This window comes from Stegostoma tigrinum, chromosome 14 (assembly GCF_030684315.1).
Source record: "Stegostoma tigrinum isolate sSteTig4 chromosome 14, sSteTig4.hap1, whole genome shotgun sequence".
Classification (NCBI taxonomy): domain Eukaryota; kingdom Metazoa; phylum Chordata; class Chondrichthyes; order Orectolobiformes; family Stegostomatidae; genus Stegostoma; species Stegostoma tigrinum.
In genome coordinates this window covers 65,193,669-65,220,313 of record NC_081367.1, presented here as the reverse complement: position 1 = coordinate 65,220,313, position 26,645 = coordinate 65,193,669, and the positions used below count along the sequence as shown (strand labels likewise).

General features: G+C 42.1%; 1 protein-coding gene across 2 annotated transcripts; it reads right to left on the bottom strand.

The window, feature by feature from the left end:
- Nucleotides 1-4,585: 4,585 nt before the first annotated feature.
- Nucleotides 4,586-19,481, bottom strand: LOC125457960 (succinate receptor 1-like). 2 transcript variants are annotated; one of them, XM_059650908.1, is made up of 2 exons: nucleotides 19,367-19,481; nucleotides 4,586-6,279 (listed from the first exon to the last, which is right to left on the bottom strand). In XM_059650908.1, the coding sequence occupies exon 2, from the start codon at nucleotides 6,274-6,276 to the stop codon at nucleotides 5,290-5,292; it is 987 nt and encodes a 328-aa protein (XP_059506891.1). In that variant the 5' UTR covers nucleotides 6,277-6,279; nucleotides 19,367-19,481; the 3' UTR covers nucleotides 4,586-5,289. The 2 variants fall into 2 exon arrangements, with proteins under 2 accessions (XP_059506891.1, XP_048398740.2); XM_048542783.2 differs by having other exon boundaries at nucleotides 19,379-19,473.
- Nucleotides 19,482-26,645: the final 7,164 nt, after the last annotated feature.

Below are 26,645 nucleotides of genomic sequence, written 5' to 3'. Positions count from 1 at the left end.
TTCTCCTCTATCCATCTTCGTTCTGCGTCCCCCTCTCTCCCTATTTATTTCAGAACCCTCTCCCCATTCCCCTTTTCTGATGAAGGGTCTAGGCCCGAAATGTCAGCTTTTGTACTGCTAAGATGCTACTTGGCCTGCTGTGTTCATTTGGCCCCACACTTCGTTATCCCTTCTTACCCTTGATCAGCTCAGTGAGCCTTGCCTGGGCTGCCCCCAATGCCTTTATAACCCTCCCTAGATTACTGGCCCAAAACTTTACCATGTTCCAGGTGTGTGGCTAGAGACCTATGTACTTTTAGCAAGACTTCCCTATTTTTACACTACACTGCTTTGGAAAAAAGGGCCTAATTCTATTTGGCCATGGGCCAGACAAATTCCTAACTATAAAAAAAACAGAAGAACTGCAGAAGCTGCAAATCAGAGACTCGATCTGAAATGTTAACTCTGATTTCTCACCACAGATGCTGCCAGACCATCTCAGCTTTTCCAGAGATTTCTGTTTTTATCTTCCTAGCTACCATCAGTGATGAAGAAAGGTCTTTGGGCCCAAAACATTAACACTGATTTCTCTCTACAGAAGCTACTAGATCTGCTGAGATTTTCCAGCAATTTCTGTTTTTGTTCCAAATCCTATTTGACTTAAGCATTACCTGCCGAACTTGTATTCTACCTTTTTGTGATTTATGCTTGACAACCTCCAAATTCATCTGTGCTGCAGCTTTCTGCAGTTTTTTCTTGTCCCTATTTTCTCACATTTCTTTGAGTATTCCTAACACTGCAATTGGTCTCCCAATTAGCTTTTGACAATTGGCTTTAGAATGCCGAGTCTGAATAAAATGAAAAAAAAAGTGATTTCTTACATCACTTTTAGGTTTCACTCTTCTTCATTGGCTATATGAGATACCATTGGTATCTGGAAGAACTGCTACCTTTCAAATTTTTGATATTTGGCCCTCATCCAGGTTTATTAGAATATTACTTTGGAATTCTTCCATAACCACAATTTCCCTTACCACCTCAATTTTGTTCTCTACCTTCAGTGATCAAAACAACTGGTCTCCCTGCTACAGGAAAGATGCTGTGAAATGTGAAAGGGTTCAGAAAAGATTTACAAGGATATTGCTGGGGTTGGAACGTTTAAGTTATAGGGAGATGCTGAATAGACTAGGGCTATTTTCCCTTGAACATCAGGAATTGAGGGGTGACCTTATGGAGTATTTTAAAATCATGAGCTGCATGGATAGGATGAATAGTAAGGTCTTTACCCCAGTGAGGAGAACCCACTAGATGGGACAGGCTTAAGGTGAGAGATTTCAAAGTGACTAGAGTGGCAACTTTTTTCACACAGAGGGTGCTTGTGTGTATGGAATGAGCTGCCAGAGGATGTCGTGGAGGCTGGTACAATTATAACAGTTAAAGGGCATCTGCGTGGGCATTTGAATAGGGAGGATTTAGAGGGATAAGGACCAAATGTTGGCAAATGGGATTAAATTAATTTGGGTCGGCATGGACGAGTTGGACTGAAGCGTCTGTTTCTGTGATGTACACCTCTATGACTCGATAACAGATCCCATACCTTTTCTTTATCTCTTACATTTTGAGAAACATTTCAGCCATGATTGAATTGTGGAATGGCTCCTACCTCTTCTAGTCTTATGGCCTTATTTTGTTTCACAAGTTAGAGTTCTTTCTTGCCATCCTAAATTTTAATTACTAAGCTTCAGCAACAAGATCATAAGCATTGAGAATTGGTCTTTTAACAGTTTCATACACTGTGGGTTGTTCTTTTGCCCAGCTGTCGTACAGATTCATAATTGCATATCTCAACACTATAATATTAAGATCTAAATGTCTTTTAGCTATTTCACCTCTTTACAAATTAGATGGAATACCTTTTAAGTACCATCTCTGCAAATTTAGACACTAATTAAAGTCAAATCAGATTGCTTGTTGGAGTCACAATCATCCTCCTCTTTCTGCTTTATGTCTCTCCAAATCGTTTCCAAGAAGTTTAAACTTTTTTCAATTCTGTGTCCCTTTACATTCCTCTGCTTTCTTTCTCTGCTCTGTCGATTCATCTTTGTTTCTTTCTGCCTTCATTCAAATTTAAATATTTTTATTTCCAATTCTGTTTTCCTTTAGATTCAGAGTCATAGAGCTGTAGAGCATGGAAACAGGCCCTTCAGCCCAATTTACCCGTGCTGACCAGATATCCTACATAAATCTAGTCGCATTTTCCAGCATTTGGACAAAATGCATCTCAATACTTCCTATTCATATACCCATCCAGATATCTTTTAAATGTTGTAATTGTACCACCCTCCACCACGTCTACTGGCAGTTCATTCCATAAAAACACTTCATTTTGTGTGAAAAGGTTGCCCCTTAGATCCATTTAAATCTTTCCCCTCACAGTAAACCTATGCTCTCTATTTTTAGACTCTTCCACACTTGGGAAAAGACCTTGGCTGTTCACGCAATCCATGCCCCTCCTGATTTTATAAGCTTCTATAAGTTCACCCCTTGGCATCAATGTAGGGAAAACCCCAGCCAAGTCAGCCTCTCCCTATAGCTTAACTTCTCTATTCCTGGCAACATCCTTGTAAATCTTGTAACCTTTTCAAGTTTCGCAACATTATTCCTGTAGCAGGGAGACCAGAATTTGCATGGAGTATTCCAAAAGTAGTCTAACCAATGTCCTAGATAATAAAATGTGAGGCTGGATGAACACAGCAGGCCAAGCAGCATCTCAGGAGCACAAAAGCTGACGTTTCGGGCCTAGACCCTTCATCAGAGGGTCTAACCAATGTCCTACACAGCTAGAACATGGGCTTCTAACTCCTATACTTAATGAATTGACCAATAAAGGCAAGCATACCAAACAACCTCTTTATGATCCTGTCTACTTTAACTCTACTTTCAAGGAATTATGAACCTGTACTCTAAGGCCTGTTTGTTTAGCAACACTTCCCAGGACCTTACCGTTAAGTGTGTATACCCTGCCCTAATTTGCCTTATCAAGATGCAGCACATTATATTTATCTAAATTAAACTTCTTTTACTACTGCTCGATCCATTGGGCCATCTGATCAGGGTCCCGTTCTACTCTGAGGTAACCTTCGTTGCTATCCATTACACTACCAATTTTGGTGTCATCTGCAAACTGACTAATGATTTCCTGATTTGATTTATTACTGTCACATGTATCCAGATACAGTGAAAAGTTTTGTTTTGTATGCAACATAGGCAGATCATAAAAAGTGCATTAGGGCAATAGAACAGAGCGAGGAATACAATGTTACGGCTGTAGAGAAGGTGTACAAAGAGCGAGATCGACATTAAATTAAAACTTTGATGGGGCCCATTCAGAGATCTACTAACCTTTTGCTTTTCCTCTCACTCCTGAACTAATTCTTGTGAAGACACGTCAAGTTCAGCTTTCCCTTTTTATAATTCAAAATTCTTTAATCATATCATCACTTGGGCAGGACGGTGGCTCAGCGGTTAGCACTGCAGCCTCACAGAACCAGGGACCTGAATTCGTTTCCAGCCTCAGGTGACTGTCTGTGCGGAGTTTGCACATTCTCCCCGTGTCTGCATGGGTTTCCTCCGAGTGCTCCGGTTTCCTCCCACAGTCTAAAGATGTGCAGGTTAGGTGCATTGGCCATGCTAAATTGCCCATAGTGTTCAGGGGTGTGTGGGTTATAGGGGAATGGGTCTGGGTGGGATGCTTCAAGGGGCGGTGTGGACTTGTTGGGCTGAAGGGCCTGTTTCCACACGGTAGGGAACCTAATCTAATCGATTCTCTCTTCATTTTTATGTTCAATTTACCTACTGTTTCTCTCAGTTTAACTTTAGTTGAAAGCTTTGTATAATCCAAACTGCTTCCTTATCCCAGATTTTTTTAAGCAACATGCAAGCCCATTTTGAAATTCCAAATGTGTAATTACCTTCACTATAATACCCCTTTTTTAAATGCTCAGTGCCTTAACAAAACTACTGATTTAAAAACAACATAAATCTTGATTATAATTTGATTAATTCAATTCCTGGAAGAGACTCTACTTTATTGTGTATTTTTTTAAAATGATGGGGTGAGGGTTGGGGGCTTGATGTGTTGCTGAAGGGAGTATGACAGTATCACTCAATCTGCCCAAATTCAGTAGAAATGGAATGATAACATTGTGCATGGGCTGTGCCATTGTATGCTTCAGGCTGTAAGTTTGAGGCTAAAATTATGGCATAGAATTGTCCCCTGAAACTTGATGACGTTTGGCCACGTAGAATGTGAACCTGTCTAGTGTGACCTTTCTGGAGTGCAATGAAACTACGGTTGTTCAATACCAGTTTAACTGAATCATTTTAAGATTGAAGGGAGTCTGGCACAGGAATGAGAGAATGTTGGAAAAAATACCGAGGCCAAATTGCAATGAGAAGCAAGACTGTGCATTTCTTAAAATGACCATGTGTTTTTATTGAGAACAAAAGATGCTGAAAATCACAGCAGGTCATCGGTGGAGAGACAGAAAGCTAACATTTCGAATCTAGATGACTCTTCATCAGTTTTTATTGTTTGTGACAGTAATTACATTATGCTCAGGAAGGCAGTCCTCCATGTGTCAAGCCAATGAAGCAGTCTTCTACTTGCAAATCATTGCAAAATTATTCCACTTAAACACGAGTTCCACTTTCTTAATGAGTTGATCATGGCATTGCTAATCACTGAGCATTTCCACAACTTGCGCAAAGTTTTCAGGCGTACACAATTGTGGTGGGCCAAGTGTTGGTGAGACTGATGAGATCTTTTTGTCAAAAGCTCTTGCACTTGAGCAAGTAGCCAGGTTGCATCTACAATCCTAATGTCCAAGGCTGCATTTCTGGCTTTCAATGTCCCTGACGTTTTCCCAAAGCTAAAACAGTGTCCTTCACATGGAGAGGAAGAAATGTCACAATGTATGCAGTCATTGTCCAAAGAAGTACAGGAAGCATTTAACTACACATTATAATGCAACATAATACAGCAATACAATAGATACTTTAATCTTATTTCAACATGTTTACCAGTTACAGTTTAAAACTTGGCAATTTTTAAAAAATGTTAAATGAATAGCTGTATAGGAATTAACATAGAAAGAAAAAACCTACTTTCAATCAGAAGTCCATCTAATTTGCCTTCTGCCATCCTGATAATGGTAACAAATGTTGATACATCAAAACACTACTCCCAAACATGAAGTGAGTTATGGAGAGTTCATGAATTGTTTCATTAATTTACAGAATTATTGAGCCTCAGCATTTGTTTGTGGGACTGTCCTCTTTCTGATGGGATACCTCAGACTTTCCCCAGAAGATGCTCTTCAGTTTGTTGAGGAACTGCTCCCTGAACATGTCCCCCAACATGAAGTAGAAAATTGGGTTTGTAATGGAGTTGAGGAAAGCCAGGGGCCTTGAGATGGCATACAGAGCCTTTGCAGCTAATTTCCTACACTCTGACGTGGTGCTGGTCTCCACTCGGGAAGCAATGCGAATGTTGCGCATTATGTGATAAGGAGTGAAGAATACTAAGAAAATGACAATGGCCAACACGACCAAGGCAAGCGGCTTTTCTGCCTGAACCTTGGTGCGCTGTTGCATTAGTTTCTTAAGGCTGCGTGCAGTTTGGAAATAGAAGAAAAACATGACGCAGAGAGGTAAGAGAAAACCAGAAACTGTGAGGCACAAGCTGTAAATCAGACTCTGGGAGGCATTTCCCGAGCTGGCATAATCCAAACACTGGAAGGAGGACTCATCGTCTGTGCTGTTGATTATCTGACCATCAATAAAAATGAATATAGGCACCAACTCCAGTGTTACAAAAACCCAGATGCTGAGGCAGATTTTAACAGCATTGAACTTTTTCTGAAACCAGTGAAGCTTCAATGGGCTTACCACAAGGAGGTAACGATCGATGCTGATGCAAGTGAGAAACAAGATACTTGTATACATGTTAGCGTGAAGGATGTATCTATTTAATATACACGTGACCTGACCAAAAACCCACTTATTGCCTTTGGCATAGTAGACGACGAGCATGGGAAGGGTACAAATGAAAGCCAGGTCCGTGATGGAAAGATTGAAAAGGTAGATGTTGCTGCACTTCCATTCCTTCAGACAGAATATGTAGCCCCATATCACAGAAACGTTTCCGACCAGTCCTAAAATGAACTCTATTGCGTACAATGTTGGAAGGTAATACTTCTCCAGCTGAGGATTAATGTCCAAACATGTCTTATTCATTTCCTAGAAATTGGAAAACAAACACAGGTAAAACAATATGGGCACAGTAAAAGAGTTTGTAGTATGTAACTTTATTTTTCATTTGCATAATGAGGGTGTTGCTGGCTAGGCCAACATTTATTGCTCATCCCTAATTGTCCAGAGTGCAGATAAGAGTTGCATGTAAGCCAGGCCAGTTAAGGATGGCACGTTTCCCTCCCTAAAGGACATTCGTGAACCAGACGTGTGTTTTTTCTGACAATTGACAATGGATTCCTGGTCATCATCAGACTCTTAATTCCAAAATTTTGTTAATTTCAAATTCTACCATCGGCCGTGGTGGGATTTGAACCCATGTCCTCAGAACATTAGCTGGGTCTCTGGATTAATAATTTAGCAATAATACTACTGGGCAATTGCCTCCTCTTAATTACAAGACCACCTTTATAGTTTTAGAAAAATAGTTGTAATATTACACATAAAAATTATGTTAAACTATGTTTGTTATTTCAACATTATCAACATACAATTCCTTTGTCATTATTCAGTTGACAGATTCATGTGATGGGGAGGAGGACAACTGAGAAAAGTTCCATTCCCACAATCGGCTAAACCAACTTAGTCAAAGAACACTCGGAGATTATAAAACAGAAGGAGGCCATTTGACCCATAAAGCCCATGCCAGCTTTCTGATACACCAATCCTCTGAGAAAGGAAAGATTTCCTTACACAAAATAAATCTCATGGCATTGGGAGTAATCATTGGCAATCACTCACTAACAAATTTGATTGTCTACCTCGGAAATTCCATGCAAACAGCCACGGGTTCTGAAGGTCCTTGTGTGGCTGAAGATCCCGATTCTTGAGTCTCAACCCTGCCCACACATTTGTAGCTGTTTCTGGGCTTTGATGAAGACATTGTTGGAGGTTTGCTAGTCCATTTGGCTCTTGATGCAGGTCAACATTAAATGTTTTTTCAAATAGCTTCTTCATCTTCAGCTTCTTCTAGCAACATTGATTGGATGAGCAGTGGTCTGCCCAGCAGTATCTGCACTGGTCATCACTTTGGTAGTGAGGACATCATCCTTTTGGCCTTGGAATCAAAGAATGATGTGATCAATCGTGCCAGTTCTTTGATTGAGGATGCCTCCAACAAGCCTTGACCTGGTCATTTTGGCAGAACAGTGTGTTCGTGATGACCAGCTGGTGTTCTGCGCATTTGGTGAGCAAAAGAATCCCACTGGCATTGCAATACCTGACTCCTGCTTTTTTTTCATTGGTTCCTTGATAGAATTTGAATTCCTTTCCAACCCTGGCATTGAAGTCCCTCAGGAGGATTTTCTTTAGGGATGTTAATGAGTATGGATCCAGGATTGGGTAAAAGCCTTCTTTAAACTCATCAATGGCATCAAAGGTTGCAACATAGGCACTCATGACTATTAGTTTCTGTCTTGTGGCAAGTTATAGACAGAGGATCATGAGACAATTGTTGGCACCAACAGGGAGCTCCAAGAGTTGTTTGACAAATTAGTTCTTGATGACAAACCAAATACATGGATCCTGGGTTGATCCTCTTGTTGTCACCATTTCCTTCTCTCTGTTGTCATTCAGTTGGTCTTTGAGTCTCCTGCAGGGCAACAATATCAATGTTGAAGTGCCTGAGTTCCCGGGCAAGATGGCAGTTCTTCATTTGGGTGTTTGTTTTGCTTGTTAACTGTGAAAAATTCACATGGGACAGGTTCTTCCTTTGGCTTTCAGACCATAGGTAGATAAGCCATCTACATGTGATTTTCTGGACAGTTTGGTGATGGTAAAAGCTAATTTTAAGATACCTTTTCTGACCCCTTCCATAGGGGGTTAGGGTGGCATGGTGGGACGTTAAACAGAGTGGATCCTGAAGAAAGCTGCTCAGCCATGAAGAAAGCTCTCCTTTGCCTATTTCAAGAGTGAAACAACTGATTCAAATTCTACCACTTACACGCCAGTCTGAAGCTAGAGATTGACAGAGATCACAATTTTGACCCTGTCAACTCTTGGCGATCACGGGAGAGTTTGTGTTGTATTTTAGGGGACTGAATAGGTGCCTTTTATGGGACATCTTTTAACATGGGAATGTCATTGCACAGCGGCAGGCACAAGGTCCTTGACAGAAGGTAGATTCCAGTTCTAATGACAAAGAAACCTCAGCCACTGGGCATCTCCCTATTGATGCAGCCTTCATCCATTATCACAGCCATTGATATCAATGGGCATCTTCCAAATCAATCACCATTGAGGACTTGTTTCAGATTGCTCTTTGTGAAGTTCCTTCCCCCTGACCTTACCATTGTGGTGGGTCTCCCTGGAGTTGAGAATTCCTGATTGCATCATTCTCAGGATGAATGGAACACTTCGACTGTGCAGCGCCCCCCCCCCCCCCCCCCCCCCCCGCCACCACCATACTTAGGTGGCAATCCATGGAAAGGCAGTTTATTAGGAGTAACATCATTGTAAGAATCAAGGATTGACTAATGGACAGTAATCAGGGTAGAAATAAATGGCTCTTTTCTGAGATAGAATCGTCGATCCCCTACAGTTTGTAAAGAGGCCATTTGACCCATTGAGCCTGCACTAACCCTCCGAAGACCATATTACCCAGACACAGTTCCCAACTCTATCCCTATGATCGCCCATTTTCCATGGCTGATCCACTTAGCTTGCACATCCCTGGACACTACTGGACAATTTATCATGGCCAATTCACCAAACCTGCAGATCTTTGGACAGTGGGAGGAACTGGAGCACGCAATGGAAACCCACACAGAGGCATGGGGACAGCATGCAAACTCTGCATAGTGGGCTTCAACTAGTGGTGTACAGGAAGATCAGTGCTTGGAGTTCAGCTATCAACAGTATAAAATCAACGACTATGATGAGATGATATGTGTAATGCAACTAGGTTTGCTGATGACACAAAGGCAGCTGGAAGAGTGAAGGGTAAGTGGCAGGTGGAATTGCATCTGTAGCCTGCATGGATGTGGAAGTGGGTGGAAGAGGTGGGTGGGAGATGAAAGTGAGTGTGAATTATGGTTAGTGCAGTATTTAGTCAGTATTGGGCAGGTACGCAAGGAAACAATGTGCTGAAATGTCAGAAACCTGACGTAAGCCCACTGACAAAGAAAGGTGTAGTTATGTACCTGGATGAGGATAATTCAGCACCCCAAGCTAATACTATCAGAGCAAGGGTTTAGATCCCGCCATGGAAAATAAATCCAGTTAATGAATCTGGAATTGAGAATGAAATCACAGCAATGGTGTTTCTTTTTCTCATCATAAAAGCCCATGCTGGGGTTTGAAATCTGCCATCCTGGTCTATATATGACCAGGCCCAACAACAATGTGAAAGACTCTGAAATGACTCAGAAAGGTACTCCGTTGCATCAAACTGCTGGAGCAATGTCAATAATGAATAAAGCCACACACTCCTATCAGCCCAGCAAAGATCTCCCTACTAACCTCTGTATTCTTGTGCCAAAATTGAGAGAACTGTCCCACACACAAATCAAGAAGCTGCCAGACATAGTCATACACATCGGATCATAACTTATGGACAATGTTCCTGAGGCCACCTTCACTTTCTCTCAGTACGTCCTGTCTCCAAATAGGGATTGGCCCAGCAGATGTGTCATTAGAGATAGTAGGAACTGCAGATGCTGGAGAATTTGAGATAACAAGGTGTGGAGCTGGATGAACACAGCAGGCCAAGCATCATAGGAGCAGGAACGCTGACGTTTCGGACCTAGACCATTCAGAAATGGGGAAGGGGAAGCAGGTTCTGAAATAAATAGGGAGAGAGGGGGAGGCGGATAGAAGCTAGATAGAGGAGATGATAGATGGTGAGGAGACAGACCAGTCAAAGAAGCAGGGATGGAGCCTGTAAAGGTGAGTGTAGGTGGGGAGGTAGGGAGGAGATAGGTCAGTCCAGGGAGGATGGACAGGTCAAGGGGGCAGGATAAGGTTTGTAGGTAGGAGATGTGGGTGGGGCTTGAGGTGGGAGGAGGGGATAGGTGGGAGGAAAGGCAGGTTAGGGAGGCGGGGATGAGGTGGGCTGGTTTTGGGATGCTGTAGGGGGAGGGGAGATTTTGAAGCTTGTGAAATCCACATTGATACCATTGGGCTGCAGGGTTCCCAAGTGGAATATGAGTTGCTGTTCCTGCAACCTTGCCAGATTTGCCACGTTGTTTGGTACATTATTAGCCACAACATTGGCATACCCAACAAGGTGGGAATGGTGAAACAGCTGGTCAAAGAGGCACAGCTAGTTCGGGAGCACAATTATCATGACGAATGCTGCAGTATTGTGACGGCTCACAGTCTTTATAGTGTCATCAACCATTTCTCGATATCACATGCCATGAATTAAGTTGGCTGAAGACTTTTATTTATTCATTTGTGACATGAGAGCACCATTGGCCAGGCTAGCATTTATTGCCCATCCGTAATTTCCCAGAGGGCAGTAAAGACTCAACCCCATTGCTGGGGTCCTGGAGTCACATTTAGTCCAGAACAGGTAAATATAGCTGTTCGATTCCATAAAGGACGTTAATGAACCAGATGGATTTTTCCTTGACAAATGACAATGTATTCACGGTCATCATTAAACCCATAATTCCAGATTTTTATTTTTAAAAATTGAATGCAATCTCCAACATACACTGTGGCAGGATTTGAACCCAGGAAAATTATGTGGGTCTGTGGATTAATTGTCAAATGATAATTCCATTATACCACCACTTGTTGCCTGTTGTTGGTAATACTGAGTATTTTAGGAAGAGGCTGAGATGGCTCATCAACCCTCATGTTCAAAATATACAGGGAAATGTCAATCAAGAGGGCAAGAAATTGGGTGAAAAAGAAGTGGGCAGGACTAATTGATCCCACACCAATGGGTCAGATCTAATGCCCATGGTGCTGTAATATCTAGCCATGGATGACAGGGGATAATTAAACAACTTTTTGGAAGAGAGGGCTCCACAACTAGCTCTGTTCTCAGTGACTGGGAAGACCAGCACATCAGTGCAAAAGATGGGAGAAGTGGGAGAGATACAGGAGAGCTACAGCCTGTGATTGGAGGAACAGTTACTCAAGATTCTGGCTGTTCCATGCACTTTGTGACCTTTCAGCCATTCGTGATTGTATTGAATGATGGACCTGGTCTGATGGGCATCATAGATAGTGATAATGGGAACTGCAGATGCTGGAGAATCCAAGATAACAAAGTGTGGAGCTGGATGAACACAGCAGGACAAGCAGCATCTCAGGAGCACAAAAGCTGACGTTTCAGGCCCGGACCCTTCATCAGAGAGGTCTAGGCCCGAAATGACAGCTTTTGTGCTCCTGAGATGCTGCTTGGCCGGCTGTGTTCATCCAGCTCCACACTTTGTTATCTATGATGGGCATCATAGTTGACTTATGCTCTGATTTTTCATGCTGCAATGAATCAGTTTAAAATTTAGCTGAATCTGATGCTTGTTTACCATTGAGGTACAGAGTACGTGCTTAGTATCTGATAACGATGTGAATGTGTTGAAAAACTTTGAGAGCTCTTGAGCTAGGAAACAAAATAATAGATACAAGGTGGATAGTTATTTGTTTAACAAGACAAGAGTGAACATCTGGTGTTTTATAGGATTGACCCCATCTCTGGAGGTCTTGCACTCAAAAGCACTTGTCATTCCATAATAAGCTATCTAGGACAGTACTCATGACTACAGACCTATAAAAATCCTGACCTCTCTTTGTCAATTTGTACAGGCTGACAAAAATGAAATGTTTAGAGACAGTTACATCCTTATTCAGAGGGAAGAAAAAGCCATGTACTTGCATAAACTTTTCTATACATCTAATGTTTGGAGTCAGTGAGTGAGTCATTACATAGTTGAAGCCCACAGAAAGTGTGCATTACAACCATATTTGAGGTCAAAGTCAAGTTTTCTTGACTTTATGTGTACCTTTTGAAAGCGCATTTCTTACATCCATATATGCTGAAATGTTTCTTGTCAATTTTGACATGCGAGTCATGCTACTTGAGGACTGTGTAAGGTTGTATGATCTCTAAAACTGCTCTATCCTGAAATAATGGCCTGAATTGCACAAAGGTTGGGGTGAGGCACATGTTCCTTGTCCACTCCTCGTACAAAAACTGACCAGCATTAAATAAGGCTGCCCCCAGGGTTAATATGTTTCAGATGATGGCCACTAGATGAGGTTCAGATCTCTGCCTCATCATGGAAGGGGGTCTTTTCCGTGAAGGCTTTCAGACGATCTGATTGCATAGCAGCTTTTGACTTGCCATCAGCACCGGCCATGCTGCTGAGACTTGAAGAAGGCCCGGCGAGTGAGATGATGGCGACTGGATTGAGGTATATCCCAATTTGTAGGGTGAGGAGGGATCGAACACTTCAGGGAAGGAGTTGAAGGGGCTTGCATGAAGGTTTTGGAGGCCAATTGGGAGGCCACCAAGAAGGAGGGGTACAGAGTTAACAAAGCATATAGCTGGATGAACACAGCAGGCCAAGCAGCATCTCAGGAGCACAGCTACTGAGATGCTGCTTGGCCTGCTGTGTTCAACCAGCTACACACTTTGTTATCTTGGATTCTCCAGCATCTGCAGTTCCTATTATCTTGGGGTACAGAGTTAGTTAGAGTTGTCCCTGATGCATACAGTACACTCTCTTAAGAATGTATTACCTTTCATTCCCACCTTATCACCAACACGGATGAAAATGTTGCCTTTTCATCCTGATATGTCTTATGCTATGCAGCATTTTACATCAGTAGACGCAGATTGAGGCCCCACCTAAGATCCTCAATAGGCCGTAGGTTCAGTGGGAGAGTGGGAGCCTAATCTGCCCTCTATGTCATGGGGGCTGCCTGAGGAAATACATGGAAAAGGCAGTGGTTTAGTCACGAAAAATAGTTTACATGCTCTCCTGTCAAAAACATTTGCTGGCGGAGGTGGGGATGGGTTCATGAAATTCAACTTCTATAGTAAAGGCTGTGTAAATTTCAAAACTTGATGTAATTATTGGTTTGTGTTTTGTCCTTTTCCCAGAAATGCATTAGGCTGAAAACAGACTACATATTTCCAACACATAACTCTCTTCTTGACTGCAGACACAGATGATGAAATGGAAGATTTTTTTTAAAATCAGGAATCCCAGTGACAGTGGAATTTCCCTGAATCTGCTGCCAGGTTACGAGATAATGTGTTAGGTTTTCAGTGACTGGGAAATTTTCCATGTCATGTGTCTTTGCAAAAAGGCTGGAGATTAATGTTCAGTACATCACAGCAGGCTTCCTTGAGCACAGTAACTGCAGATAAGCAGCGTTGATACCATAAAGAAAGGAGATAAGCACAGACGATACCATCTGTTCCAATTGCTCCCCCTTCCCTTTCTTTTCCAACAGCATTAAACTAATCACTTTCCAGCTCCCTTTGGCTCTGAAAAAGAATCAGATTGGACTCAACGTGGGAGGTGGTGGCCTTGAGCTACGTCACTGGGCTACTAATGCACAAACCCCAGGCTAATGTTCAGGGTGGGTGGGTTCGAATCCCACCATGGCAGATGGTGGGATTTGAATTCAACAGAACCCTGAAATGAAAAGCTATCCAAATGACAACATTTAACCTCTCACCCCTGACTGTGACTGCCCCAACTGACTGACCGTGTCCGTGTCCACAGATAATTATCACATACTGCTCTTGACTTAGCGTCCTGCACATCCTATTTGATGGCTATCAGCCTTGACTTGTTTGAGGATGGCTGGGAATCATGATGCAGCAATACCACAAGCTTGGTGTCCCCAGCTGAGGGGCTATGTCTAAAATCAAGGCAATCCTCGACCAGAGCACTAGGATTGGCTCACAATGTTTAGATACTAAATCAGCAGCCTGGAGAGCCTGCCTGTCCATTCCATGAGCTAGACACATGTCACAGAATGACAGAGTTGTTATGGTGTAGAGGGAGGCCATTCAGCCCATCATGCTTGCATTGATTCTATTACCTTGTGCTAATCCCCTGCCTTTCCCCCATATCCCTGCTTGCCATTTCTATCCAAGTAATCATTCAATACCCCCTTGAGTGCTTCAATTAAACACGCCTGCACCACATTTCCCTAACTACTCACTATTGTTATCGCATTATTGTTGCCTTGTTTGCATATCTGTTTAAATCAATGCCCTCTTGTTGCTTTTCCGTTTTCCAAGTGGGAACAGCTTCTCTCTACTTTATCTAGCCATGATTTTGAAAACCTCTATTGAACCCCCTCTCAGTCTTCTTCCTTCTAAGGAGAACAGTATTAACTTCTTCAAACTCTCCCCCATTGCTGAGGTTTCTCATTCCTAGAACCATTCTTGTAAACTGTTTCTGCCCTCACACCAATGCATTCATAATGTCTTATAATTTGGCGCCTACAACTGTACACAATACTCCAACTGAAGTCTAACAAGCACCTTGTACATAGCCAACATCACCACCTTGCTCTTGGAGTCATTAATTAAGTTGAGAACACTGTATGCCATGTAACTGTAGCTACTCTCTCCATTTGTCCTGCCACCTTCAATGATCTGTGCAAATATATACGCAGGACCCTCTGTTTCTACACCCCTTTTAGATTTATGCATGCTATTTTATATTGTATTTCAATGTCTTTCCAAACATTCTTTTGCCCCCAAGTGCAAAGTGTCCGTGTTGCCAGTTTACAACGGTAATTGCTGTTACGCTCTCAGAGGCAGCTTTGAGGAACAGACCCTATACAGCAAGTGGATCAGAGATGTACTGAGAGAATTCAAAGACTAACACATGTCAGATACCAATCTCCATGAGCACAGGATGCATGTGGCAAGTGCACATGGAGCATCTCCTGAAATGTTGGTACTTTGTTCCCAATGTGGAGGCCCTTTGGAAAGTGGTGATTCTCACGTCAAGAATTCTCAACATCCCTAATTCTGCTGGCAGATTGTATGATAGAAAGCTATAATTAATGGCGTGGGAGCTGCAATTAATAAGGTTGTTAACAAGCAATAATCCCTCAATGGGCAACTCACCACTGAGAATATCGCCTCGATACCCAGAATCTTGTTTAAAGGTGCAGCAAGTGTTCCCAACATTAAGTTAGGCACAACTGAACTTCTCACACCATTCTGCCACTCTCCTCGCTGTAATCCATATCGTTCAGGTCCCTATAAGATTCAGTTTCACTCTCCACAGATGCAACCAAACTGCCAAATTCCAGTAGCAGCCTCTGCTCTTTTTGGAGGTCCTGCAGCATTTGCAGTTCTTCGCTGTTCTGAACAGAGAGCCAGCACTTTTCAAGTGATGTGACTGATTTGAAAGTGTCGCACAAGATGATGTTTGCGTCCATGGAGAATTTTAAACGGTATTAATCAAAGTAAATGTCGGCGGCGACTATCCAATCAGTGTGCGTGTGCTATTACTGATATGTAGCAAGTCAATTTATTACGAGTCAATGGAGATTAGCATTTTAACAAGCAGAAGGTGATATGACAGAAAGGCTGAAATGTGTTAATTTAGCTCTATTGATTGAGGCAAAGAAGTAATTATGACTGAGCAAATAAGGAAGGATAAGCAATGAGGAAATTGTGAAAGAAACGAAGGAACAGTGATAAGGTGGGAGAGATACTAAACATTAGACATTGCTGTCATATCCATGGACCATGATCTAACCTGAAATGTACAAAGTGATTTTGTTTTGCAACCACATCAGAGGAAGCCTGGCAGAATATGTCAGTTGCATCAACGCCATAAGGAGGTTTAAAGGGTTAAGGTGCATGGGTGATGGAATATTGTATTTGGGGTTCATCTACATAACAGGCAAAATAGCACTAATTGCCTGACCTCAAAGGTTGACTAAGGAGCAGTGCTCCGAAAGATTATGATTTCAAATAAACCTGTTGGACTACAACCTGGCATTGTGTGACTTCTGCCTATATCTATGGTCTTAAGAACTATCAAAAAGTACCTCCAATAGCCATTGTCCACCATTACACAACGACAGTCCCACATCACAAATATTCATTAATTTTCACCCCAAAGGCAGTGAGTCACTGAAAAGCCATGAATTTCTACAATGGTTACACTAAGAAAGCAGATCCTGAGTATACTTCAGCTGAGTTCCGGATCCAACTCTGCGGCGTTGGCATGAATCTGGTCCATACGCATGCTGTGTCTTTAGCTTAATTGATTGGCCCCTATGGTTACAAGTAACAAGGCTTTAATGCAGTGAAAAATGTAACACAATTTGGAGAGGCAAAACAATTGATGTACAGTAGTCAGAGGAGGAAGTGAACACAGGGAAGTGACTGAAAGTATGGTCGATGACATGGGGATTTAGAAAGGCTGGAAACAGGTAGGGAAGGAGTTCCAGAAGGTTTGGTTTTAAACAATCAAATGCCATGTCAGGAGAGCAAGGAGGTGCCAAAATGAATGAATCAGGATTAGTACAGTGTGTGTGATAATGTATGGGACTAGAAGTGGATTACAGGTGGAGATGAGGGTGGGGTTTGTCAAGATTTGTTGATGACAAAAAGGCTGTTGAATTTAATATTTCGACAGAAGCACAATTAGAGGGCATGACAGGGACAGGGCTGATGGGAAGAGAGTACCTGATATGGATTAGAATAGGGCGATAGGCATTTGAATTGATTCTTGAGTTTATATAGCGTGGAGTTTAGGATTGCAAGAGGGAAGCACATTGAGGCTAAACCTGGAGGCAAAGATTAACAAGGGTGTCTGTGCGTGTGCACATGAGATTACCCTGGAATAAGTCAAAGGGTGAATTTGGAAATGGACCATTTTAGTAGTGTGTAGCATGTGGTTGTTGAAGTTCAGCTTAAGATCATTCAGAATGACAAGTTTGTGTATCATTAGAGAGACAATATCAGTGCTTAGCTAGTGGGAATGAAATCAGGGGTTAAGATGCATGGTCTTCAGGAGAGTATCAATATTGACGTGAGTTTGACACAATATGTCAATAGATTACCAGCATTTTGATAAAAAGTTACTAAGTATTTACACAATAGATTCAGACTGTTCATCCCGACAGCTCCTTGTGGATGTTTATGTTTCACATAAGCCACCATCTACTCTTTTTTATTTCACTATGACTCCATTTCCTTCTCTTCCTTTCACTTTCATCTGTTTATCTAATTTCCCCATTACTGATCTTAACTATTTCTTGTGATACTGAGTTCGACAGTCTAATGAGTCTGCTTGTAAATATATTTCACTTTAGTTCCTTGTTGGATTTATTAGTGATCATTGTAAGCTTACGGGTTCTCGGTCTAGTTTTGCTACCCCAAGTGGAAACACACTCTCTATCCTTATTTTATTGAAACGTTTTGTCAACTTTCAGATCTCTGTTCAACCAACCTTTGGACTTTCTCTCACTAGCATGAAGAGCTCAAGAAAATAGTCATCCCTGCTACTATAAACCCCAGTTCTGTTACCATACTCAGATTGGGGTGAATGGCCTTTATAAGCATGACAGCAGTTCCAAAATTCTGAGATTTTGAAATCATTTTCAAATTTCTCTAATTCCTCTAAATCACTCCATGATGGTACTGCTGCCTCACAGAGCCTAGAACTCAGTTCAATTCCAACTTTTGGCACCTGTCTGTGTGGAGTTTGCACATTTTCCTTGTGTCTGCATGAGTTTCCTCTGGTGCTCTAGTTTTCTCTAGTTTACTCCCACATTCCAAAGATGTGCAGGTTAGGTGGATTGCCTCTGCGAGATTGCTCATAGTGTCCAGGAATATGTAGGTTATGTGGATCAGCCATGGGAAAGACAAGGTTAATGGAAAGGATAGGGGGATGGGTCTAGGTTGGATGCTGTTTGGAAGCATGGTGCAGACTTGGTGGGCTGAATGGCCTGCTTCCACGCTGCAGTGATTCTATGATTCCAAATCCCCTAAGTAACATGTCAGTTAACATGGGGCAGCCGTGATATTGTGGCAATGTTACTGTGATAGCAACCCAAAACTAATAGGTTTGGGAGGTAGGATTAAATTCTACTTGATGAACTTTAGATATAAGGAACTGAACACGAGAAAATGAAATGGGTCTAATTGTGACCCTATAACCAATCGCCACAAAAACGCATCTGGTTCACTCATGCCCTTTACGAAAGGAAGTTTCCATCCTCACTTTGCCTGGCCCGCATGTGACTTCAGACTTATAATTGCCTCTAAGCAATTAGCGATGGACAATAAATGACGGTATCCCAGCAAGACCCACCCCGACAGATTAATTTTTAGATACTGCATCACTGGACCAACATCACTGTGAGCAAATGACTTTGATTGCATTTTTTTTGTAGAATATTACTGTCACAGGTGCGACTGTGATTCAGTTTTCAAAGCACTCAACTGGCTGTAAACAGTGTCGCGAGGTTATGGAAGATGTAAGGCTTTGCTTTCCAGGAAGCTGTGTCAAAGGTCTCCAACAGTTTGACAATGTTAAGGAATTGTACTAAGTGTGTAGCTGGATGAACACAGCAGGCCAAGCAGCATCTTAGAAGCACCAAAGCTGATGTTTCGGGCTTCGACCCTTCAACAGAAAAGGGGGATGGGGAGAGGATTCTGAAATAAATAGGGAGAGAGGGGGAGGTGGATTGGAGGTGGATAGAGGAGAAGATAGGTGGAGAGGAGACAGACAAGTTAAAGGGGTGGGGATGGAGCCTATAGAGGTGCATATAGGTGGGGAGGTTGGGAGGGGATAGGTCAGTCCGGGGAGGACGCACAGGTCAAGGAGGCTGGATGAGGTTGGGAGGTAGGAAATGGAAGTGCGGCTTGAGGTGGGAGGAGGGGATGGGTGAGAGGAAGAACAGGTTAGGGAGGTGTGAACGAGCTGGGCTGGTTTTGGGGTGCAGTGGGGGGAGAGGAAATTTTGAAGCTCCACACTTTGTTATCTCGGCTTCTGCAGCATCTGCAGTTCCCATTATCTCTTAAGGAATTGTATTCCTGATTTCCAACAGAATTATCACTCCCATATCTCTTCTCAACCCTTCAATACTTTTAAATGTAAAGTCAACAAAGCAGAATATGTCGTACTGGATTACTCACCACCCTCGAACAGGATCCCTGTACTGGCAGGTTACTCCAGGATCACTAACGATAGGTCCTTTTACAGTTCCGTTGTAAGTGAGTTCAGTCTTCACAGTGCGCCCGAACAAGAGAGGAAGTGAAGAGTATATGAGGCTCACAAGAGGAAATGGATGTGATGTGGCCAGTGAGTTTTGCATCAGTTGTCTTGTCTACAAACTGCTCCTGTGCAAAGACACAGCACTCTCTGGGTGGAAGGGTTGAGAAGCAGAGCAAACTGACTTAAAGAATCTTATAATTGACTCAATGTTGACGTAAGGAAAGGCAATTTCATGTTGTGATAGTGGTTTCACTCTGGAAAGTACTTGCTGAGAGGATCTCAATATAGATTCAAGCTGCAATAAATCAGGAACAAAAACAGAAGTTGCTGGAAAAGCTCAGCAGGTCTGGCAGCACCTATTAAGAAAAGAATCAGAGTTAACATTTCGGGTCCGTTGACACCTCCTTCGTTTATTTTTTCCGTCCCAGATGCTGCTAGACCTGCTGAGCTTTTCTACCAACTTTGTTCTTGATTCAAGCTTAGCTTTCTTTCAAAAGTGAATTAGATAAAGACGTGAGGGTTAAAAAGGAACTAGTCACAGACTCATTCTTCTCACTCTCATACTGATTATGTGTACAGGAAAGGCCAAAGGACCAAAAGGTAATGATGGTATTCAACAGCTGCATGGGAAAATAGATTGTACAGGATGGGAAAATAAGATGATATTCAACAAGCTGCATGACCTTGAGCGAGTCCTGTGAACACTTCTTTTTGGGCCGAAGATGGCACCTGCAGCTTGTTGTTTTCCATAGCTGTGTTTTCTGTTCCGGGCAGCCTTTCTGTATTTTGTACCTGCAGTTTTCTGTGCCTGGCTGTTTGTTACACAATATAAGAGAGAGAGTTTCATTCCAAGTCATTGGATTTCGCCTCCGATTGTAATCGTGTACAGTGCCAGGAACAAACTCAGCCTCCAGGCCAACCACCAGTTGAGGGATCCCTGACTGCAGAAGGACATGAGGCTTATTGTTTCTTTCCTCTCTTCTTCATTCTTTAAATTTACTTAATTAATTTTTTTGTCTTTTACAATTATTTAATAAAAGTTTAAATTTAAGCAAATTGCTGCTGTCGAGCTTTCTCTTAACTACATTTACCTGAATCTGAAGAGACCTGTGTGGATGCACTCTGCGATCCAAGATACTGAAATTAGCTTAGCTGTGGCTGCAAGAAAAGCAAAGGCTTTGAAAGAAGAGGAAGCATTTCCACTGATGGGAAATCTAGAAACAGGAGAATTAAAAGTAGACAAAAAAAAAATCAGTGGAAATCTTAAGCAAGTATTCTCAGGAAGGGTCACTGGACCCACAACATTAACTCTGATTCCTCTCCACCAATGCTAGCCGACCTCCCAAATTTCTCTAATAATTTTGATTTTTGTTTGGATTAAAGTTAGAGCTAGGCTTTTCAAGAATGATGTCAGGGAACAATTATTCACACAATGAATAGTGAAAATCTCTCTCCCCTTAATAACCTCCTCTTCTGGGAACTGCGGTCCCCAGCATCACAGATGCCAAGTTTCAGTAGTTTGATTTACTCCATACAATATCAAGGAATTTATCAATTGAGGTTTTCAAGAGGACATTGTATGATTATTTGAATGGAAGTAATATGCAAGGGTAGTAGGGAAAAGCAGAAGGCTGGCAGCAGGTAACAGCATTCATTCGAGAAGCTTGTTCAAGTGTGATGGATCAAATGGCCTCCTGCGCCATGACACTTCTGTGATTCAGTGAAAAGGCTGAAGATGCTGAATACACTGGAGGCTATGGCCCATGGAAACTTTTGGGCAATGGCACTGAAGACTTGGGTTCCAGAATTAGCTGGATCACTAGCCAAACTGCTCCAGTGTAATTGTAACATCGACATCCAAGCAGCAATATAGAAAATTTGTAACATGCCCAGCCATACCCTGGCTGCAAAAAACAGGCCAACTCAGCCAGCTGCTGCCACACCAGTCTACTCTCAATTACTGTGTCTCGGTCTGAAGACATTGGAAAGTATTAATACTAACAGGTGATCATACTGAATGCTCCTGAATTCTATATTCCTAAATGCCGAAAGCATCAGCCGTATCAATGATGTCATTTGAACTTATGGGAGAATAACTTCGAAATGGCTGAGCAGCTGAATACACACTTTGGTTCTGTCATCACAAAAGATGACACAAATCATATCCCAGAAATGTTGCAGAATGCAAGATTTAGTGAGAGGGAAGAATTGAGGGAGATCAATTTTAGTAGAGAAATATCGCTGGGAAAATTGATGGGATTGAAAGTGGATAAATCCCCAAGGCCTGATAATTTATATTCCAGGGTACTTAAGGAAGGAGTTTCAGAAATAATGGATGTATTGGTTGTCACCCTCCAGGATTCATTAGATTCTGGAAGAGTCCCTGCAGATTGGAGGGTAGTTAACGTCACTCCAATATTCAAAAAGTGCGGTAGAGAGAAAATAGAGAGTTATAGACTGGCAAGCCTAACATCAGTAGCGGGAATAATTCACAAATTCATTATCAAGGACTTTATACCGGAGCATTTAGAAAGCAGTGTCAGGATCAGACAGATTCAGCATGAATTTAAGAAGGGGAAATCATACTCGAGAAATCTTTTGGAATTCTTTAGTTTTAATGGCTCGCGAAACAGATAGCATCTACAGAATTGCAATTATCCTTCAATGTGAGCCTCTGTGTTCAAGTTCTGAAGTGAGACTTAAACCTGGAACTTTGTGATGCAGAAGTGATGGGCTATTATCTTAGCTATGGCTGCAAGAAAACCAAAGGCTTTGAAAGGAGAGAAGGCATTTCCACTGATGGGAAATCTAGAAACAGGGGGATTAAAAGTAGACAAAATAAAACTGGAAATCTTAACCAAGCATTCTCAGGAAGGGTCACTGTACCCACAAATTTAACTCTGACTCCTCTCCACTAATACTAGCCGACATCCTGAATTTCTCTAATTATATTAATTTTTGTTTTGACTAAAATTTGAGGTAGGCTTTTCAAGAATGATGTCAGGTATCAATTATTCACACAATGTAAAGTGAAAATCTGGTACAGTTGACAAGGGGGAGCCAGTTAATGTGATACATTTGGATTTTTAGAAAATGTTTTACAAAGTCCTGCATAAGAGATTATCGTTCAATATTAAAGTGCATGGCATTGGGGGAAGTGTATTCAGATGGACAGGAAACTGGTTGACAGAGAGGAAACAAAGAGTAGGAATTAATGGGTCCTTTTCAATTTGCAGCCAGTAACTAGTGGGGTGCCGCAGGGATCGGTGCTGGGACCCCAGCTATTCACAATGTATATTAATGATTTGGATGAGGGAAAAACATGTAACATCTCAAAGTTTACAGATGGTACCAAGTTGGGTGGGAGGATGAATGGCGATGAGGATACAGAGATACTTTGGCATGATCTGGACAGTTTGGGCGAAGGGCAAATCAATGGCAGATGCAGTATAATTTAGATAAATGTGAGGTTATTCACTTTGGAATCAAAAGTGAGAAGGCAGATTATTACCTGAAATGCTGTAAATTGGGAGAAGGGAGTGTGCAGTGGGACCTGGGTGTCCTTGTGCATCAGTTGCTGCAGATAAGCATGCAGGTGCAGCAGGCTGTAAAGAAGGTAAATGGCATGGTGACCTTCATTGTTAAAGGTTTTAATTACAGTAGCAGGGATGTGTTGTTGCAGTTATACAGGGACTTAGTGAGACCGCACGTAGAATATTGCAGAAGATAACACAGTATAAAGCTGGAGGAACACAGCAGGCCAGACAGCATCAGAGGATCAGGAAAGCTGACATTTCGGGTTGCGGCGCTTCTTCAGAAAGCCTCTGAAAGGGTAGAATAGTGTGTGCTGTTTTGGTCTCCTTTTCTGACGAAGGATGCTCTTGCTCTCAAGGGGGTGCAGCAAAGTTTTACCAGGCTGATTCCGGGGATGGGGGGACTGACGTATGAGAAGAGATTGGCCAAGTTAGGATCATTTTTGCTGGAGTTCGGATGAATGGGGAGAAGGGGGGAGCCACATCTCATAGAAACTTGTAAAATTGTAACAGGGCTGGGCAGGGTAGATGCAGGGACGATGTTCCCGATGGTGGGTGTGTCCAGAGCCAGAGGTCAAAGTATGAGGATTCGGGGTAGACCATTTAGAACGGAAGTGAGGAGACATTTCTTCACCCAAGAGTGGTGAGCCTGTGGAATTCTTAATCACAGGAAGTAGTTGATGCCAAAGCATTGAATGTATTCAAGAGGTGGCAAGATGTAGCACTTGGGGTAAATGGGGTCAAAGGTTATGGTGAGAAAGCAGGATTAGTCTAGTGAGTTGGATGATCAGCCATGATCGTGAGGAATGGCGGAGCAGGCCTGAAGGATTGAATCGCCTCCTCCTCCTATCTTCTATGTTTCTGTGTTTTTGAAGGAGTGAGAGTGAACATGTGGTCCTCTTTAGTTTCTCCAAAACAATGCAATTGTAATCTGTAACTGGTTGCCAACTTCAAGAAACTATATCTTGTTAAATGTAAAAAGGCTTTTCATTTTAAATCTGACCGTATTTTGGAAAGGTATCATTTTCATTGAGTTTCACATAGGCTTCCACTCCGTGTGGCCTAAGGTTTCTTCAACTTTCATCCCAAACTCACCTCATTATCTACCAACTACACCACTCGTCATGTCCCTCATTAACTCTATTCTACCAAATGCAAGAGCCAGAAGAACTGACCATGGCTAAGCTATACCGAAATGGATTGTCATTCTTTGTATCAGCACCATATTGATCGCAGAAAAGCACTGGCATTCTGGAGCTTCGTGGCTTTTGATCTTGAGATGCTGAGAAAGGGAAGCTGGTGCCCCAGGGACTTGAGGATCCTGGTTGGATGGGCTAGTGCGGAGGAGTGTTGTTCACAGCCCCCAAGGCTAGCAACAGAGGGCATGAAACCAGCCCCTGCCAGCCTAATCTGACATTGCCGCCTGGGTCAGTGCGATGGAAAGATGGCATCAACACTACTATCATTCAGCAATCTGCTCACAGATCTTCAGTTTGAGTTGAGCCAGGTCACTTTGCTCCTGACCTCATTGCAGTTCTGGTCCAAACAAAAGAGCTGAACTTCAGATGTGAGGTGGGAGTCACAGTTCCTGGCATCAAAGAAATATTTATCCAAGTGGGGTATCCAGGAGCCCGAAACTTAGAGTCAAGAGGACTGTAACAAATTATCTGTGGGTTGGCATCATGGTTAACACAAAGAGAGCGGACGGTCTTGTTGAAGGTCAATCATCCTACTTCCAAGGCATCACTGCAGGAACTCTCAGGATGCTTTATCCATTACATTTAAAATACTTTCCCTGGCTCATTGGCAGAAGTGTGTGCCATTGACAAGTTTCTCCGCCAACTCAACCAGACTCCTTCAACACCATCTTTGCAGTCCAGAATGTTTACCATCTAAAAGGACAACGGCAGCAGATACCTGGAAGCAACCCCACCTGCAGCTTCCCCTCCAAATCACTCACCATTCTCACTTGGAAATATATTACCGTTCCTTCACTGTTGCTGGGTTGAATTCCTAGAACTCCCTTCCAACAAGCGATCCGGGGTTCCTACAATCCAAGGGCTGTAGCAGTTAAAGAAGACAATTCACCAAGCCTTTCTGGAGGGTCATTAGGTATGGTCGATAAATTTTATCCAAACCAGTGAGACCCACATGCTACAAATAAATAAAATTAATTTGTAACTTTAAAAGCTGGAATTGATAGATTTTTGTCAGGAAAGTTCATTACAGAACAAAGGTGAGTAAATGATATTGACATACAGATCTGAAGTAACTGTAATAAATGATGGGATGGACTTGAATGACTAAATAGCTTCTTCTGATCTTGAAAATCTGGGCAATTTTTTTAGCCCAGATTTAGGTCATTGTTGACCTCTCATATATTCAGACAAACTGTTTTATTTTCAAACTTAATTCGACCAACCTGTATTTATTTTGACAATGCAATCTAAAAAACTGTGAACAGAAATGGGAAGGAAATTGCCTCAAGAGATTCAGCTGATAGACATAAAGATAAAAAACATTATGTTACAACTGTATCAAGTTGCTGGCAACTGTGTGTTCTGTACTAACCAGTGTAATTTCTGAGTATTGAGTGGCTTTAAAAGGAGTTTTTCTTTAACCACCCACCTTTAACAGATCTAAGTTAGTGCTGTACTATCCCAGATGGCAGGTTCAAGCGATTTTGTTCAGTGCAAAATATGTTCAGATGAGGGACTCGAATGTATTCTCATCGAAGCCCTTCGATCACAATGGGAGTTGCTAACACAACCCCAATGTAGTAACTTTGTCTGGCAGACACTATAAGTCATTAAAACAGCCCAGCATATAGGAGGGAAGAATAAATAATATGACACATTAATTTCACAAAAATAGTGAGCTTTTAAGCTAGAATAGCAGGGGCGTTGGAAGCAAGGTGTAGGCTGAGATGGGTCAGATTCAGTCAGGAAATAGGAAGTAGAGTATTAGTTAGTGACATAGCCAGCAACTCAGAAGGCCAAAAGAAATGAGGATTGAAAAGTGTTCAGCAAAAGAAATTGACAGTGTTGAGCTGTACATGCTTCAGTGTAAGAAGTATTACATACAACGCACATTATCTAAGGCATAGATAGACACATTGCAGCACAATGTCATTGCTATAGTGGAAACCTGGCTAAAGGAGGGGCAAATTGGCAGCTCAATATCCTTGGATATACAGTTTTCAGGTAGGATACAGTGAGTGATGAAATAAGGAGAGGTGGTTAGCAGTATTGGTTTAAGAATCAATTATAATTGTTAGAAAGGAAGATGTACTAAATGGGTTAACAAATGAGGCTTTATGGATTGAGCTTAGAAATAAAAAAAGGACAGGCACACTACCAGGAGTATAATACAGACCCTCAAAAAATGAGAGGGAACTAGAAGAACATATCTGTAAACAAATTTCTGTCTGTAGGAATGATGGGGCAGTAATAGGAAGAGACTTTAACTATCTCGGTATTAAATGAGTTTCAAACAACACAAGAGGTTAAAAATTCAAATGTTGTTTCCAGACATATTTTAAACAAAATGTCATGAGCCAATGAGAGAAGATGCGATGCTGGATTTAGGCTTGGGAAATAGAGATGGACAAATGTGTGAAGTGACATTGGGCAAACATATTGGAAATTATAACCAT

Excerpts from the sequence above, each read along its gene's own strand:
- LOC125457960 (XM_059650908.1), bottom strand. The coding sequence starts at position 6,276 with ATGAATAAGACATGTTTGGACATTAATCCTCAGCTGGAGAAGTATTAC.